The 16,613-nt window shown below is 42.1% G+C and overlaps 1 protein-coding gene and 1 long non-coding RNA gene across 7 annotated transcripts in view; one reads left to right on the forward strand and one right to left on the reverse strand.

The window, feature by feature from the left end:
• slc22a15 (solute carrier family 22 member 15) overlaps positions 1-8,722 on the reverse strand; it is a 20,542-nt gene extending 11,820 nt beyond the window's left edge. For all 6 annotated transcript variants that reach the window (XR_007484929.1, XR_007484928.1, XM_049735369.1 and 3 more), the window contains exons 1-6: positions 8,587-8,722; positions 1,928-2,056; positions 1,694-1,826; positions 855-1,019; positions 547-676; positions 423-483 (exon numbers count right to left, since the gene is read on the reverse strand). Coding sequence is in view for 4 of the 6 variants with exons in the window: in XM_049735369.1 (XP_049591326.1) it covers positions 423-483; positions 547-676; positions 855-1,019; positions 1,694-1,826; positions 1,928-2,056; positions 8,587-8,670 (702 nt within the window). In the remaining 2 variants the exon portion in view is untranslated. The remainder of the gene's footprint in view (positions 1-422; positions 484-546; positions 677-854; positions 1,020-1,693; positions 1,827-1,927; positions 2,057-8,586) is intronic.
• LOC125978220 (uncharacterized) lies at positions 8,661-12,615 on the forward strand. Its single transcript, XR_007484930.2, has 6 exons — positions 8,661-8,807; positions 9,511-9,567; positions 11,263-11,299; positions 11,394-11,990; positions 12,128-12,219; positions 12,348-12,615. It is a non-coding gene; the product is annotated as an uncharacterized lncRNA (long non-coding RNA).
• Positions 12,616-16,613: the final 3,998 nt, after the last annotated feature.

Below are 16,613 nucleotides of genomic sequence, written 5' to 3' on the forward strand. Positions count from 1 at the left end.
GTACCATTTTGGGTCCATTTGGGGGGAAAGGGGGGGCTGGGTGAACTCTGGATGACCTATAAAATAATCGTTTATAACTAAAAAACCATAGCAGCACAAACGATGATTTTTGCTGCACAAACCGGCACAAACGAAGCACAAACGAATCGGACTATTTTCCTTAAATTTTGCGAGGTTGGGGGGGCCAAGTTCACGCAGGTCGTGCTAACCAGTGCGCCACCGAGCCACCTTACATCAAACAATGTTGAAAATCAATTAATCTGTTTCAAGAAATACTATTTTACAATGCAGCGTAAGGGTTTTCAGTTACGAGTGTGGTCAAGGGATAAGTTCAACTGGCGTATTCCGTGAGTTCTGCTTAGGACGGTTCAGCTGAACGCAAAAGCCTCCAAAAAGCGAGCCCGCAAACGGTTTCTACTGACCTCCTGCGCCCGCCGGGTGCGACGGCGACAGTAGAGCCAGCGAGGAGACTCCAGAAGCGTTCTGACAAAAGGAGCAAGGGGTCAGACGCAGGCTAGGGACCGCAGCGGCAGCGCGGGCACACACGTGGACAGCACGAAGCAGAGGACTCCCCAAGTGTTGGCCGCTATCGCGAGCGTCCTCCATGGCCTTATGACGAAACCCAGAGCCGCAAAGAGGGCGATTCCCAACGCAAACGTCATGCTAGTCAGCGTCCCTGGCGTGGGGGAAAAAAAAGAGACAACAAATCAATGCAAATAACGCCATTCCATTCGGCTCCTCGTTTTTTTTAAGTACTAAAACATTGAAAAGTGCATTTGGGGCTCGGCTTACCCCAGAGCTTCAAAGGCGGAATTTTGGGTGGCTAAGTGAGGACAAGGAAGCGGGTGGCGTACCAGTCACGGCCCAGTAGGACTTGCCCACGTACTCTTGCGTGAGGATGAAGCAGACCAGGCCGATGGCGCCGTTCATCAGGCCCACCAGGAGGCGAGAGGCGGCGAACACTTCGTAGCTCGGAGACGCCGCCGTCACATAACCCAGGAGCACCTCCAGGAACAGCGCTGCGGCCCAACACGTCGTGCTAGTCACGCCTCGTCACAAAAAGGGCGCCGCTTCTTGTCGTGTCGCCTTATGCATTGTGTTGTTTCGTTTTCGCGGGTTTGTGTGGTCAAATGTGTCGTCATACACGTTAAATGCGTTCAATGAACAAAACAATGTTTCACGTCATCTGGTCATGTCATGGGTTTCATACCTATTATTTTTCCGTCATGTCAATGTGCTGCTTTTCATGTCACGACGTATGGCTTTCATGACATGTCGGACGTTTCCTGTCTCCGGTGTGTCACGTTTTGTGCAATTTTATCATCACATGCTTTGTGGTTTGTCTTTGCGTGTCATGTTGTCACTGTCATGTGTTTCAGGCCAAGTGGTCATTCCTCCTTTTTTCCTGTCCTGTTGTGTTGGTATGTCACGTGGTGTCATGTCAGGATGTCACAACATGTCATCGCATGTGCCCGTGCCTCATGTTGGTTGCGTGTTAGCATGCACTGGCGTGCATTTCATGTTGTTTCCTGTCTTGTCACGATCACAACTTTGCTGTCACGTTGTCATGGCAGGCCTTTCTTGTCCCGCGTGTTACGTTATGTGATATGTCACGTTCTCATGTCACGGGTGACGGAGACACGTCACGCTGTTCATCGTTACGCCGTTGGGTTAGGTTTGGACGCGCCCTCACCCGTCAGGTAGACGGGTCTCCTGCCGACGGTGTCAGAGAGAGGCCCGAGAACGAAGCTCCCGAGCAGGAGGCCAGCGAAGAATAGCGATCCAGCCAAGCTGACTTTGTAGGACTGCTGCCTGACCAGGAGCCACTGCGGAGGAAGAACACAAGCGGGATAAAAAGAGTGGGAACCGGAGGAGCAGGAGCCGGAAGATCCGGAAGAGCGGGAGCAGCGCATGGACATTCGCTCACCTCCGTCACAATGGAGTCCACGTCCCCGAAAAATGTGACCGGCGAATGAACGCCATCGTGCTTCTCCACGTGCACCTCTGGAGGCGCTCCCACCAAAACCACCAACATGGACTGGCACGCCATATACACCTGAAACACACGCACACACGTGCGGTCAGACATGTGCACTACATGTGCTGACTCGATCATCAAGTATTCTGTACGTTACATTCACAGTCCTCTCGTAGGATAGAAAGGACATATTCGAAACTGTTCCTCCTTTAGCTTTACAACCCATAACTATTCCTTTATTTCGCAAAAAATTGCTATGCCTCTCTCTATTTGTGGTGTTTTTTTGCTTTAGGTCATTATTATCTGTCAGTATTATCTGTGTACCTCTTTCTTACACCCTAACTTGTTGCCATCAGAATGAACAGCAAAGATTTTCACCGAACAGAGTTTCCCCCATTGTTCATATAATAAACACCAAATCACTGATGAATGTAGTGATCAAACTGCTGTAGGTGACCCAATGCCTTTGTCTTATATGTTGATCAGAAAACGTGGTTATTCGCTGTACCGGTGTTACGGTTCAACTCACTCCCATGTTAACTGGCTCCCCGAATCCAGTTGCGGCCGTTAGGGAAAAGCCAGTTCAGTAATCTTGTGTTTCAGAATTGTTCACCGCTGAAAAAGTACACTGCACAGCCCCCCAGCCAAGGATGCTTTAACGTTTTGTTAAGTTTGACATGAAAACACTCTTTGCACAATATAGAATACTGAATATTAAACTAAATGTGTGTGTGTGTGTGTGTGTGTGTGTGTGTGTGTGTGTGTGTGTGTGTGTGTGTGTGTGTGTGTGTGTGTGTGAGAGTGTTTGTGCGTGTGTGTTTGTGCGTGTGTGTTCACCTGCCTATATGGCCTTTTTAATTTCAGTATTGTACAGAGTGCTCTTATGTTAAACTTAACAAAACATTATGCCATCCCTGGCTGTGCAAGTGTAACTTTTCAGTGGTGAACCATTCCTTTGACCCATTCCTTAAGTATCTGCCATCCTTGGCTGGGGGGCTGTGGAAGTGTACTTTTTCAGTGGTGAACAATTCTGTATCCCACCCGCTTCCTCTTCGTGCGTCGCATGACAGACAGTCCTTTGCGAAACTCTGTCCTCTCCACACTGAAGAAGAAACAGCAACGTGTACATATTTTGTTAAGTTAGACAAACTCATGTTCATATATATGCAAATCCTCTTATTATCGTATATAAACGTAACTGCTAAATCAGAACACGGATACAGCACCCAGAGCTTTGTGGCCTCCCAATGGGGCTTGTCACAATTACCCCAAAGTTACTATTTTTAGAACAGCGAACTGCGCATGCGCCGCAATCGGACATATACTAGAGCCGCACAGGTAGTTAACAGTTGGAGCTCAAAGGACCAACACGCTATTTTTTATCTGAAATAACATTAACGGACCTATCATGGTTACAACAAAACACTGTTGCTTTAGAGTCTGCCGGAGCGACTCGCGATATGCTGACCGGGATCATATGTGGGGAGTTTTCTTCATATCTTTTCCAAAGCCGTGGAGGAGCCGAGAGAAATGCTTTCGCTGGGTAGAACTTGAAAACTGCAGGGATTTACAGTAAATAATGTCACCAAACACGCACATATTTTTTTATTTTCTGTAATGCAATTAAAAAACAAAAATGTCATACATTCTGGAGTCATTACAAATCAACTGAAATATTGCTAGCCTTTTATTATTTTAATATTGCTGATTATGGCATACAGCTTAAGAAAATTCAAATATCCTATCTCAAAATATTTGAATATTTCCTCAGACCAAGTAAAAAAAAAAGATTTATAACAGCAAAACAAAATCTAACATTTGAAAATGTCCATAAATGCACTCAGCACTTGGTTGGGAATCCTTTTGCGCGGATTACTGCAACTAATGCGGCGTGGCATGGAGGCAATCAGCCTGTGGCATTGCTGAGGTGTTAAGGATGCCCAGGATGCTTCAATAGCGGCCTTTAGCTCATTTGCATTGTTGGGTCTGGTGTCTTTCAGCTTCTTCTTCACAATACCCCACAAATTCTCTATGGGGTTCAGGTCAGGGGAATTGGCAGGCCAATTGAGGACAGTAATGCCATGGTCAGTACACAGGGATAAGAACGGCAAATGAAAAAAAAACTCTGAAAAGTAGCCACAGGCCCCTATTGGGGGCCACAGGCCCCCATTGGGGGCCGCAGGGGGCCAGGGGCAATGCCCCCAGAGGGGGCTCAGGGGGCAAAGCTCCCCGGAAACTCCTGGATTTTGGCAGTATAGCAACCCCAAAACCATTAATCACTCAATTTCAACAGTTTTGTTAAAAAAATATTCCTGCTTGGTGGGCTACCGAGGTGAATATAATGCATCAAAATGGCACAATCAATTCTGGAGTTTTTCCTTTTCATGAAAACTGTTAATTTTTTGCAACATCCATCCATCCATCCATCTATCTATCATTGAAGATTTATTCTTTAACGATATCATGACAATAGCCTAACATTAGCTTACATGTAACATCATGTTTCCGACATGCTTGTAAAAGTAAAAACGTACCTTTGTGTTTTTTGTTTTGATGTACTCCTTAATGTTCGAAGCGCCACGACCTCCATAGCTGATCACATCTTGACAAAGAATGCACGAAACCTTCCCCGGGACATCTAATTTACAGATATGTTCCGTCAGGCAGGTGGTTACGGACTGTGTTCCGAGTTGTAAAATGACGCTGCTCTCGAGCCAGGCCCATTTGAAGCAGTTCCTGATCCCATTCGACTTGTCTATTTCCCTGGCACGATCCTTGTCTTCTTTCTCTAAAACTTTCGCCATGCTGGCTAAAACTTTTGCTAATTAGGCAAATGATGTGACGAAAGTAGCGCCAAAATGCTGCCGAAAATAAGGCGGCTGTTGTCGCAATACTGCTGCCAGCCCCCCCCCATATAAAAACTATTTTCACAACGGATCTACATGATTCATGAAAATGATACTCTCGACGGAAAAAACCCGGAAATCCGTGGATCCACGGAAGATTCTCATCCCTGATTCAATCCAATTCAATTAAATTCAAATTTCAGATCGGTTTTGGGTTTAATATTTCATATTTGATGCATTTAATTTTGTCGTCTATTTAGACGTCTATTTTAGGTTATTCTATAGACCTAATATAGACGTCTAAATTAGGTCTATGTGTAAACCTAATATAGACGTCTAAATTAAGTCTACAGATAGACCTAATATAGACGTCCATTTTAGGTCTATATATATAGACGTAATTTAGACGTCTATAAAATAACTTAAAATAACCTAATTTAGACGTCTATTTTCGGTATATATACAGACGTAATTTAGACGTCTATAAAATAACCTAAAATAACCTAATTTAGATGTCTATTTTAGGTCTATATATATATAGACGTAATTTAGACGTCTATAAAATAACCTATCAGTTTTCAGAAATAACCAATTCAGGGTACCCCGTCAGCCATAGACGTCTATTAGACGTCTGGTCTCGTAAAGACCTAATTTAGACGTCTAAAATTGGTTATGGTATAGACCTAAAATAGACATCTAAATTAAAAACAAATATGATCATATTTCGACGTTTTAATGTCTGAACCAGCTGTAAGTTGTATAAATAATGTACAGAAGTTGTTTGGATTTGTGTTTAACAAGCATATTGATCCGTACATGTGAATTGGTTATTTCTGTAACCTGATATAGACGTCTTTTTTAAATTATTTTATAGATGTCTAAATTACGTCTATATATAGACCTAAATTAGACGTCTATATTAGGTTATTTTACGTTATTTTATAGATGTCTAAATTACGTCTATATATAGACCTAAAGACTGTGTCTCTGCAGCCAGTTTTTTCACAAATGATTTTTGTTGCTGGCTACTTAGTTAATTTTCAAGAACCACATGTTATATAAATTGAGGCAGCTTTACTATACCAATTTTAATAGGCATTGTGTATTAGAGAGGAAAAAAATTTCATCTGTGCAAACTGCCTGCATTAAAAACACTTGTCAATAAACTTAAACTTGCACATTTAAACCTTTTAATGATTGCACAATCACAAAATATTTAACACATTGGAACAAAAACAGATACATTAGAAATTCACAAGCTTGTTTATTGAATAAATTACATTTCCCAATTTTTCCCCAATAGACTAGATTTTACTGTTATTTCATACTCAGAATTTTTAGATGTCTCGGAATGCCACATTGAGGGAAATCTTTCCAATCTCCATCCGGTGGTTGAGGACCTTCTTTCTCTGAACTTGACGTTGATGCAGCTTTTACGTCGTACCACGCACCGCCGTCTACAGATGGATCAATGGGAAGCTTTTGGTTGACCGCATGCTGGCATCTGTGCAAACAAAATGGATGGATCAGTATATTTTTTAAAATCACTTACAATCATAATTTCAAGGATGGATCGGTAAAGGTCCTGTGTATTCCTCCCTTGCATTAGCTGCATCATTATAATAATAATAATAATATATATATAATATTATTGATAACATAATAACAAACAAGTTGTGACTTCCAAATGTTTCATTTCCACGAGGTTAGCTATCAGGACCTCACATGAATGAGAGCTATCAAACAATAAAGTTTACCCTCGACCAAAACGACTTTCTTCCAGCTGACTTTAAGGTCTCTGCGTATCAGCCAACATTTAAGTTGTTCCACACTATGTTAGTTGATTAATTTTCATGAAAGTTAGCAACACGAGGTTAGCTTGGTTAGCTTGCAGGACCTCACCTGAGTGAGAGAGCTATCACACAATAAAGCTTACCTATCGACTAAAACGGCTTTCTTTCAGCTGACTTTAAGGTCTCTGCATGTCAGCCAACGTTTAAGTTGTTCCACACTATGTTTGTCGATTAATTGTCAGGAATGTAAGCAACACGAGGTTACCTAGCAGGACCTTACCGGAGTGAGAGCGCTATCGCAAAATAAAGCTTACCTTTCGACCAAAACGGCTTCTTTCCCGCTGACTTTGCGGCATCTGCATGTTAGCCAACGTTTGAGTTGTTCCACACTATGTTTGGCAATAAAACCGTGTTGGAATTTCGCTCCTGGTACGTCGTCCTCCTCCAAAATGATGCGTGCAGCTGTAGTCACCCAGTCCAATGTTTGTCCGACTGCTCGCATCCGCTGAATATTTATGAGCGAACGTGACGTCATTTGAGATCAACAACAAACAAACATGCACACATGGCAGTGTCTCCAATACACAGATACCAAATGGTTAGGTGACGCTTTCCCGCCTTTTCCGGACAGTATAAAACCTGACCTAGAGAATGAGGATGGTCATCTGCTGCCATGCCTCGTGTACTGGCTGCCATTAAACAACCCAAGATCTTGCCAATAAAGAACCAACTATTACTCCACATCTTTGTTTTCCTTGCTCAACAATGAATATCTTAAACAACACGCATCAACACTCATTTATACGCAAAGCCGATAAATAGAACTTTGGTAATACCGTTGTTTTTGTGTTTTGAACATTTCCTTATGTATCTGCAAAGTTGATCATGTCATAAATGCATAATGCCCTACTGCCAGGACGTCGTGAAGCCTGGTAACGCGACCATGTCAAGTTGCTTCGGACGAGCCAGTTAACATGGGCGTGTATACACACTAGGCACCAGATCAACGCTGACCCTCGCTCGGTAAATTGGTTTTAATTATAAATACTGTAATTTGCCACCTTCCGAGAAAGTGGCTCGTAGCATAGTGGTTACGTGATCGAACTTCGGGTGAATCAGTACTACTTTGCGTCACGGGTTCAAGTCCCGCTTTATATATCTTATTTTTTTTACTGTTTCCAATTTCGTGCAGCCAGTCGAAAGTGTAAACGGGATGTTTCGTTCCACTCGTTAAGGATTTGAACAGTTTTGCAGTCCGACAATTTTAATGGTGCTTGTGACGAATCTGCAGTTACGAAACACAAGATTACTGAACTGGCTTTGCCCAAACGGCCGCAACTGGATTTGGGGAGTCAGTTTACAAGGGAGCGAGTTGAACCGTAACACCGGTTTGTAATCACATGAAGCGATTACGTTTAACGTTTCTTTCAACGATCTTTCAATTTACAAGAAAACACGAGAGAATACAGACTGTGCAGTCATTAATATAAGTGGAGGCATACATTTGACACTTGAATCAGTGGGCGCTCGTGGTTTACGTCATCAGCTGCGACTTCAAATAACTCCGCCGTGAGTCCGCGCAGAGGGACCAAAATCAACAAACCCTGGACTAATTTGTTCACAAATCCTTAGCAAATCAACGCAAACATGTTCAACGAAAGCCAAATCGAAAGAGTGATTCGGATAAATTACTGACTCGTTGTCGCAAACATCGCAATAGAAAATAAGCTCAACCCAATAGCGTAATTTGGCACAATATGGGTTGCGACAAGGGTTAAGTGTTTCCCTGCATAGTGGCCCAACATATGAACGAGTCGCGTCTTTATGCAAACATACACGAGTTCGAAAATCGCCACGTCACTACACGAACGCCACTCGGACGTGTTTGCTGCTTTTGCTCGGGTTCACTGTTTTTGGTGTTGCAGTTGTTTTTACTCAAGTCGATTGTTTGAGGCTGGCCAACTCTCACCTGGGTCAGAGCCAGGACGGCGACGGCTCGTTTCTGGTAGGCGCCGAACTCCCCGACCACCTGAAAAGCTTCCTCCACGTCCATCCCGATAGACAGCTGCAGCACAGATGATGAAACAAACAAGAGGTACGACGACGAGCACTTCCGGGTTAGCTTCAAAGAAGTAAAGTTTACCCGCGCCTTTGTTGGAGTTTAAGTCGACGACTGTTGCTTCTTATAAGGTAAATCATCCCTCCTGAAATACACCAAGGAAGGCTGCTTAGAGTTGAGTCCTTGACGTGCCTGCTAGCTTGTACTTCGTTTTCTCATAATTCGCTACATGACTAGTTGTTTTATCATTTGGAAGAGAAGAGCTTCTGACACAAATGTTAATGGTAGCTAAAGTAAAGTTGCTTCATATTCCAAAAGGTTTCTTTCATGTCGCTGCATATTGTATCTAATGGTTTTCTTAAGTAAATAAAATCTAAAGTGAATAAAATATTTTTGAAAGTTTATAACTGTATGAGTAGCCTACATTTAAAAAGTAAATTTTATTTTTGACAAGTGGTTATGCTGTATGCATTTGCAATTCATATTTGAATTCAAAACTAATGTAAATAATGGCATTGCTTTTGCAGATGTCACCAGCTCGCTTTCAAAAATCGCGATGCTATTATAAAAAAAAAGAGATCAAACTGTAAGTATAGATCACTAATTTGAGATTTTCTGATGGCATGGCAATGATGTTAAAACCCAGGGGTACAAAAAAGTTACAAAACCATTCACTCTTTTTTTTTTTTTGTCCATTCGGCGATGCTGGTGCTGGCTTGGAACTCTAAGGCAAATCACTTCAAAAGTTAAAAATGTGTTGTGTAATGTGATTAACAGCGGTTAATGGGTGAATTGTCAAATAAGACTTGTTCTTTTTTCCCTTTAACAACACAGACTCCAAGCCTGGAGAAAGAGGAGCATTTGTATTAAAAACTGACCGAACTCCACAAGGTACAGATTGATTGTAGAATTATTCTTGATTGTAGAAGTAATCTCAACTGCCTTGTGTTATCTATTGAAATTGATATGTTATTGGTGGTTTGAATATACTTATGTATGCTTAGCCACTGTCGAGCATATGCAAAAAGCGTATGTTGTAATTGCAATCTTCAATATCGAACTTGCATTTATGACATGTCATTCATTGCCTTGTCTTTCACACTCCGGAAACCGGGGCGGATATCAAAGTGCAAAATAAAAAACAGGTTTACCCTGTACATTTTCATCATTTGGATAACAACTAGAACAAGCAATTTTATTTCTACACAGTACTATTTTAAAATAACGTTATTGGATATGTACAACAGCCAAATTAAACTGTACCACATTCAAAGGCACAGACAGAATGCCATCATTTTTTTTTCAAACAGGGCAAAGTTTATAATTGAAAATGGTTCATTTAAATCAGTGGTTCTTAACGTTGTTGGAGGTACCGAACCCCACCAGTCTCGTACGCGCATTCGCCGAACCCCTCTTTAGTGAAAAATATTTAATTTTTTTCAAATTCAAGACATGGATGTTTTTTACTGATGCACAAAATGAGCCGTGCATGAACATCACCTTGTTCAAACAACAAAACCAACACAATGCATGACCTTGCAAACAAATTACAGTGGAGCCTCGGTTTTCGAACGTCCCAGTTCTCGAACAAATCGGTATTCGAACAAAAAAATCGAGATTTTTTTGCTTCGGATGTCGGACGAAATTCGGTTGTCGAACCTCGCGAGATGAGCCGAGAGGACCCGCATGCCAACTGACTCCGTTCGTTATTACATTCTCGTTACTCTGAGGATAGCATAAAGTCTAATCATGCCTCCAAAGGAAGCAAGTGGGAGCACTAAAGCCTATTCTAAAACACAAAGAGCTCCTAAAGCAATGCGACAGTGAGTGCCCGGCGCGCTGCGGTTGCGCGATCGGACCAAATTAAGCTCCCTGCGCACTGAGGTCCACTTAAACTTTGGAAAGTCCATTAGGACTTTAAAAATATTTTCTAAATTTTAGCGACCGCTCTGTCACAATAATGCGACCAGCGCGATGCAGTTGCGCGGTCGGCGGCGCGCTACGTTTACGCATTCGGCGGTGCGCTGCAGTTGCGCGATCGGACAAAATTAAGCTCCTTGCGCACTGAGGTCCACTTAAACTTTGGAAAGTACATCAGGACTTTAAAAATCTTTTCTAAATTTCAGGACGGCTCTGTGACAATAATGCGACCAGCGCGCTGCAGTTGCGCGATCGGACAAAAATGCGCAAATGAAAAAATGCTTAAAAAAGGCGTTTTTTTTTGTTTTGTTTTTTTGCTTGGAACGGATTTTCTTTCCCCCATTATTTGTAACGGGAAAACATGATTCGGAAATCGAACGATTCACTTCTCGAACAGCCTTCTAGAACGGATTGTGGTCGAAAACCGAGGCTCCTCAGTACATACCTGCAAATCAGTGTGACTTCTGGTGTTACCTTTGTGAGACCAGTTCAGATATGCGTCATCATGAATTTACACGATAAATCAGGTGTGTTCAGACCTCCGCAGAGTGGAGGCTCTGCCGAACTCCTGAGACCAACTCACCGAACACCTAGGGTTTGATCGAACCCAGGTTAAGAACCACTGATTTAAATCTTGCAGCTAACATTTGTTTCATTCTTCAACAGCTAGGAAGTGAGTGTGAAACGCCCATGACAGGGAAAAGTAAGGAAGGTTTTTTTTCGTAGGCATTAGTAATTTAAAAAGAAGTCATAGCTGCAGTAATTTAAGTGAGTATTTTATTTCTGTTTATTCTCAGAGTTTCTGAAGGTCATCGTGAAGACCCTTCTGGCAATCCCTGGGCTGAGGATTCTCAACTCTCGTTCATAATGTGGCACGGAGAGTGAACAGTTGTCCATAGACTGATTGGAGACCTTTGACATGATGTCCAAGGAAATAAATGACAAACAGAATGCAAGACTATCCGTAGATTCTTTTATTCAGACAAATGAAAGAACAAAATTCTTTCATTTGTCTGAATAAAAGAATCTACGGATAGCATTCAGTAGACATTATGAAGCTAATCGAAATAAAAGAATGCAAGACTGAATGACAGAATGATTAAGCTTGGTTTGTCAAAATTTTGCATGTTGTGGTCCTCCCTTCACTCTTGACAACGTACAAATGGAACCTGTAGGGTTCTGTTTGGTTTAATTGCTGTATTATCACAGTTACTGACTTTTCTGTTGTTTTTTCTTGATTTACGAGAAAAAAAGTCCTCAATTCAATTTTGGCCCAAAGTAATTCCACTCTTCTGAGACACTGTTCATAATTTGTTATATACAGATTGCAAAGCAGTCTTGTGTTTGGAGGGGCCATTTGAAGACATGCATGTTTCTAAGAAGACCATGGACAGGTATGATTAGTTTGACATCGGTACTGTAGATTATAAAGGGACTGTTGTCTGACTGTTGTCTGACTGTTGTAAGACTGTGAAGCCTCACGATGTGGTGGTGTAATTGCTCTCAATGTTGACATTTTCTTCTGTTGTAGACTCTACACAAATGACAATGACAACGTTCAATATGCGTGGTGGTGTGACTCGTGCAAAGAGGGCCATCAAGAAGACTGCTTTGTTAGCGCTGGTAAATGGAGAAAAAAAACCTGTCTGCTCATACGTGTGCGATTGCTTCATATTCAAAATGTGCGACTGACATTTTTTGAACATTTTTTTTTTTACAGGTAGTCGTTTTTTTCATATGTTTCTTTACAGAGTAATCCCAAGGTCAACAATGGGTGGTGCCCGATGTCCATCGAGTTCATCTTTGTAGAAGCTGTTGGGGACATGCACAAAAAGGCCTCGGGTGATAAAACAAGGACAGCAATGGCTTTAGAATTAAAACAGGCTCCAGCGCTGAGTGGCAGATGGGGCTAGCAAAAGCCCACAAGAGAGTGATGTTTATTTTGTTTTCCCCTTGTGTTTGGCCGAGCAGATTGTATTGTTTATTTGATATGTCCTACATAAAGAGTATGTGCCGTAATTTCTGGACTGTAAGCCGCACCTGATGATGAGCCGCACGAGCAAAAATTAGGGGAACATTTTCTTTTTATTTCATAAATAAGCCCCAAGGTACTAAAAGCTGCATGTGCACGCGAGTTATTAACAAAGAAAGACGGTACACAGAAAGCCTTTTTAAAGTTTTAATAAAATACCTTAACATTTCTTAACAAACACTGCCTGTAATGCGGCAGTAATACCGCAGCAACACCGAAGTAACACTGCACTAATAGGGCTGGATAAAAAAAACATACCGGTAAAAGTCACTGAGACGGCGGTAACAAAGTAGCAACCCGGTAGCACAGCACTAACAGGGCTGGTTAAAAAAAAAATACCAGTAAAAGTCACTGAGAGCCGTCTTCATCTTCCTCCTGTGCACTGAAACCACCTCCTCAGTGTCGGATTGGAATAGCATCAGATATACTTCGTCACACACTTTCTCAGTCTCTCTTTCGTTGTCGCTCTTATCCATTTCTTTTAGCATTTTCCATGATGAGGGTCTGTTCATGCTAATTTTATTCTCGGACAAAGCGCTAAGTTACATTAAACTAGCGTGCTACACATATAGCTCCAGAGTTGACGTGACTGGGAAATAAAGAAAGAAAAGGTGTGCTCGTTTTATTTCTTCAGTTTTAGAAAAAGGCTAAGACACCGAAACAAAATGTAGACTTTCACAGGTTGGTTGAGTTCAATCACAATTCTTGTTAAGAAATCTATTGTTTTCAGGAAAGTACAATACAGCGCTGGGCCTTTCGTGCGACCATGCTCAAGAGCAGAAAGTCTCCATTCAGAAAAGGCAACGTTCAAGGTTCTTTGGTCAGCTTATATTCAGTTGCACATGCCAGTGTGGGCCGAGTTTGATGGGTGATGAGTCAGGGGGTGTGGCAAGTTCGCAGGAGAGTTTGATTCCATGGGAGTGGGTGCTGGTTCGGTGAGAGCTGGTTCCGTGGGGGTGCTGATTATGGGTGATTCGGTGTGTGTGGGGGCTGTTGTTTTCCATCCCGTCTTTGGCCTTGGCGATCACCTATGGCCGGGTTCTTGGTTGTTTTTCTCTTGCCGCTCTTCCTCTGGCACCTCTACCGGTTTTATCTCCATGTTTCATTCCTGTAAACCATTCTTGCACATACATCCACTTCGCCTACTGATTACCAGTAATCCGGCAAGATACCTACTCACCACTACCAAGCCGTGCTCTTCAAATGCAAAAAAGGCATCCACAATATGAAAAAAAGAGTACTTCCAAGAAGAGTCCAGCGACAATAGGATAAAACTTTTTCCAGTAATTCCAAAAAACAATTGGCCGAAGGTATAACAGTTACAAAAATAATAAATCTGGGCAGCAAGAGGATGTTTTATTCGGCTATGCAGTTTCATATTTCTCCACGTCTTTGAGGTCCCGGATAAGCAGGACCCTCGCCTCCTCACCAAGTGAACCATTTGTGCGAATCCAAATTTTACGGTCTCTTGTCCATGTTGAATAGATTTTCTTTTGTTTCTTCAGAACCCTCGCACGTTTGGCTATCTTGGCGTTCCTCTTCGTAAGGTGTTCGTTCACATACACCTGTGTGTTCTTCAGTTTCCTTCCTTGTTTCAAAAGCTCCGTTTTGTGTCTTCTGTTTACAAATCTCAGAATGATGGTTCGCTCTGATTGTGCATTTCTTTTGGGAAGAGTATGGCAGGCGGCGATACTCTCCTTATGAATGGTGATGTCATTTCTGTTAAAAACTGAATCACCTGTTCCTCCAGCGACTGCTTTTCTCCCTCAGTCAAGTCCTCCTCGTTGTTCTCTCCTCGGGTGACGTTGGAGTATGTGCGGTGTGTGGTTTTCAGACCGCTGATGATCACGTCATCTGTCCGTGTATATTGCTCCAACTCGTCAACTCTCTTTTCCAACTCCGCAATTTTCTCGTCCTTCAGCGCGAGTAGTTTGTTTAGTTTCCTCACATCTTCAACCAGACCACTTATTTTTCCTACATTTTCCACCATTCCGTCCATTTTGTTTGCCAGGTCTTTCAAGGCCATCTTAATCTCGATTTTATCGTCGTCATCGTCGTCACTACCTTGGGACGCGCGCCTCCTCCTTCGCCGCCGGTCCGCCATCTTTCAATCAAGTCACTCCGGCGTTCTAAGAGAATCGCTTGGAGCTCAAGGTTTTGTTGATTCCTCGATCGAAAAACACAAGCGAGCTGGACGGCACAGCAGGGGCCCACACTGCGTCCTGATTCTGCTTGCAAATTTGCTGATTTGAAGGCAAACGGGCGACGAGAGACAACTAGCACGCCATGCCGAGTGAAGCAATTACCAATTACTAACAATTACCACCTATCAAAAATGTGTAGTTATGTCTTGTTGTCTGTAGTTATGTCTTGTTGTCATAAACACATGGGTTTATTGATTTGGTGTGTAGGTATAATTATATGCTTAAAATGCTTCTTTTATTTGATTTAATATGTGAATATACTTGTCTGCTTATGTACTTTATTCAATGAGGTTTGAGCATATTTGTTTTTGTAGCTAGGCAAGACTTTTTGTATTTCGACCCCATTCCTTCACATTCATTCTTTAATTCACAGTATAAAAAAGCATAAAGCATAAAAAAGAAAACATTACACAAAGAAAAAAATGGATACACACAGATAGTATGGTGTCATGTTATAACAACGCAATGCACTTTGAATATGTCATTTTGGCACGAGTCAAGGTAAGAATTGCGATTTGCATGGACCCCCACGGACTGAACCCCTCAGCACTCAATCTCTACAGATCCAGTGAAGTGATTGAAGTCTACTTTTAATTGATATTGTAACAAAAAGTTCAACCAGATATGTTAACAATCGAGCATAAGGAAACGCGGAAAATGAAAAATACCAGTTAGTGTTGTAAAAATTGTTTTTTCTTGTTTTACCAAAAATATTGAAATATGACTTGGGCAAATATGTGGAAGGCAAGTAAATTGGCCATGTTTCTTTAAATATCGGGCCAATAATGTAGTAAAAGTGCGTAATTTAAAAAATGCGTAATTCAATCAACAAATACATACGTAAAAATAATAGATGAATAGACGGCTATGCCTAGACGTCTAAGAATAGACGTCTATGAAACTTTCACGTGTTTTAGCCTGATTTTAGCCTAGATGTCTAGACACCATATAGCGGTATAATAGATGGCTTTCAGACCGGAAAATGCTCAGTGCGTTGTGTTCCAACAAAACAAGACGTATGTCTGTTAAGTCTTGCTTGAAATCCCTTGTTTTCATTCCCCCAAAAGCAGGTGTATCAACGCGTGTATTTTATTTAACTCTGAAAAACAACTGTTATTGCTCTTCATTTAACATTTAGTTAAAATTCTCCGGCCATCATGACCTCATTCTACCGTGGCACCATTGAGAACATCCTCTCCAGTTGTATCGCTGTGTGGGGTGGTAGCTGCACTGAATACAACATGAAGACCCTGCAGCGCATAGTGACCACAGCTGGTAAGATTATTGGTGCTTCACTACCCTCCCTGAAGGACATTTACACCTCCCATCTCACCCGCAAGGCGACCACGATTGTGTGTGATGTGAGTCACCCCGCTCACTCTTTGTTTGATCTTCTGCCCTCTGGGAAGCGGTACGGGAGCCTGCGCTCCCGCACCACCAGACTCCCTAACAGCTTCATACTCCAGGATGTTCGGATCCTGAACTCTCTCCCCCCCTCCTGCGCAACATCCTGTACTTTTGCGCTATATTCTGCTCTATGCACACAGTACACAATATACATACAAGTAAACAAAAAGTAAAAACAAGAAGGCACAAACAATGAATAAGAGCGATAAATAAATAATAAATAAATAAGAGGAGAAAAAATGGAGCAAGTGTGCATCATGTCTTGTCACCGTGGGATAGTGGGAAACGTAATTTCGATCTCTTTGTATGTCTTGGCATGTAAAGAAATTGAAAATAAATCAGACTTTGACTTTGACTTTTGGTTGGCAGCCTCA

The sequence above is a fragment of the Syngnathus scovelli genome, chromosome 12 (assembly GCF_024217435.2).
Source record: "Syngnathus scovelli strain Florida chromosome 12, RoL_Ssco_1.2, whole genome shotgun sequence".
NCBI lineage: Eukaryota > Metazoa > Chordata > Actinopteri > Syngnathiformes > Syngnathidae > Syngnathus > Syngnathus scovelli.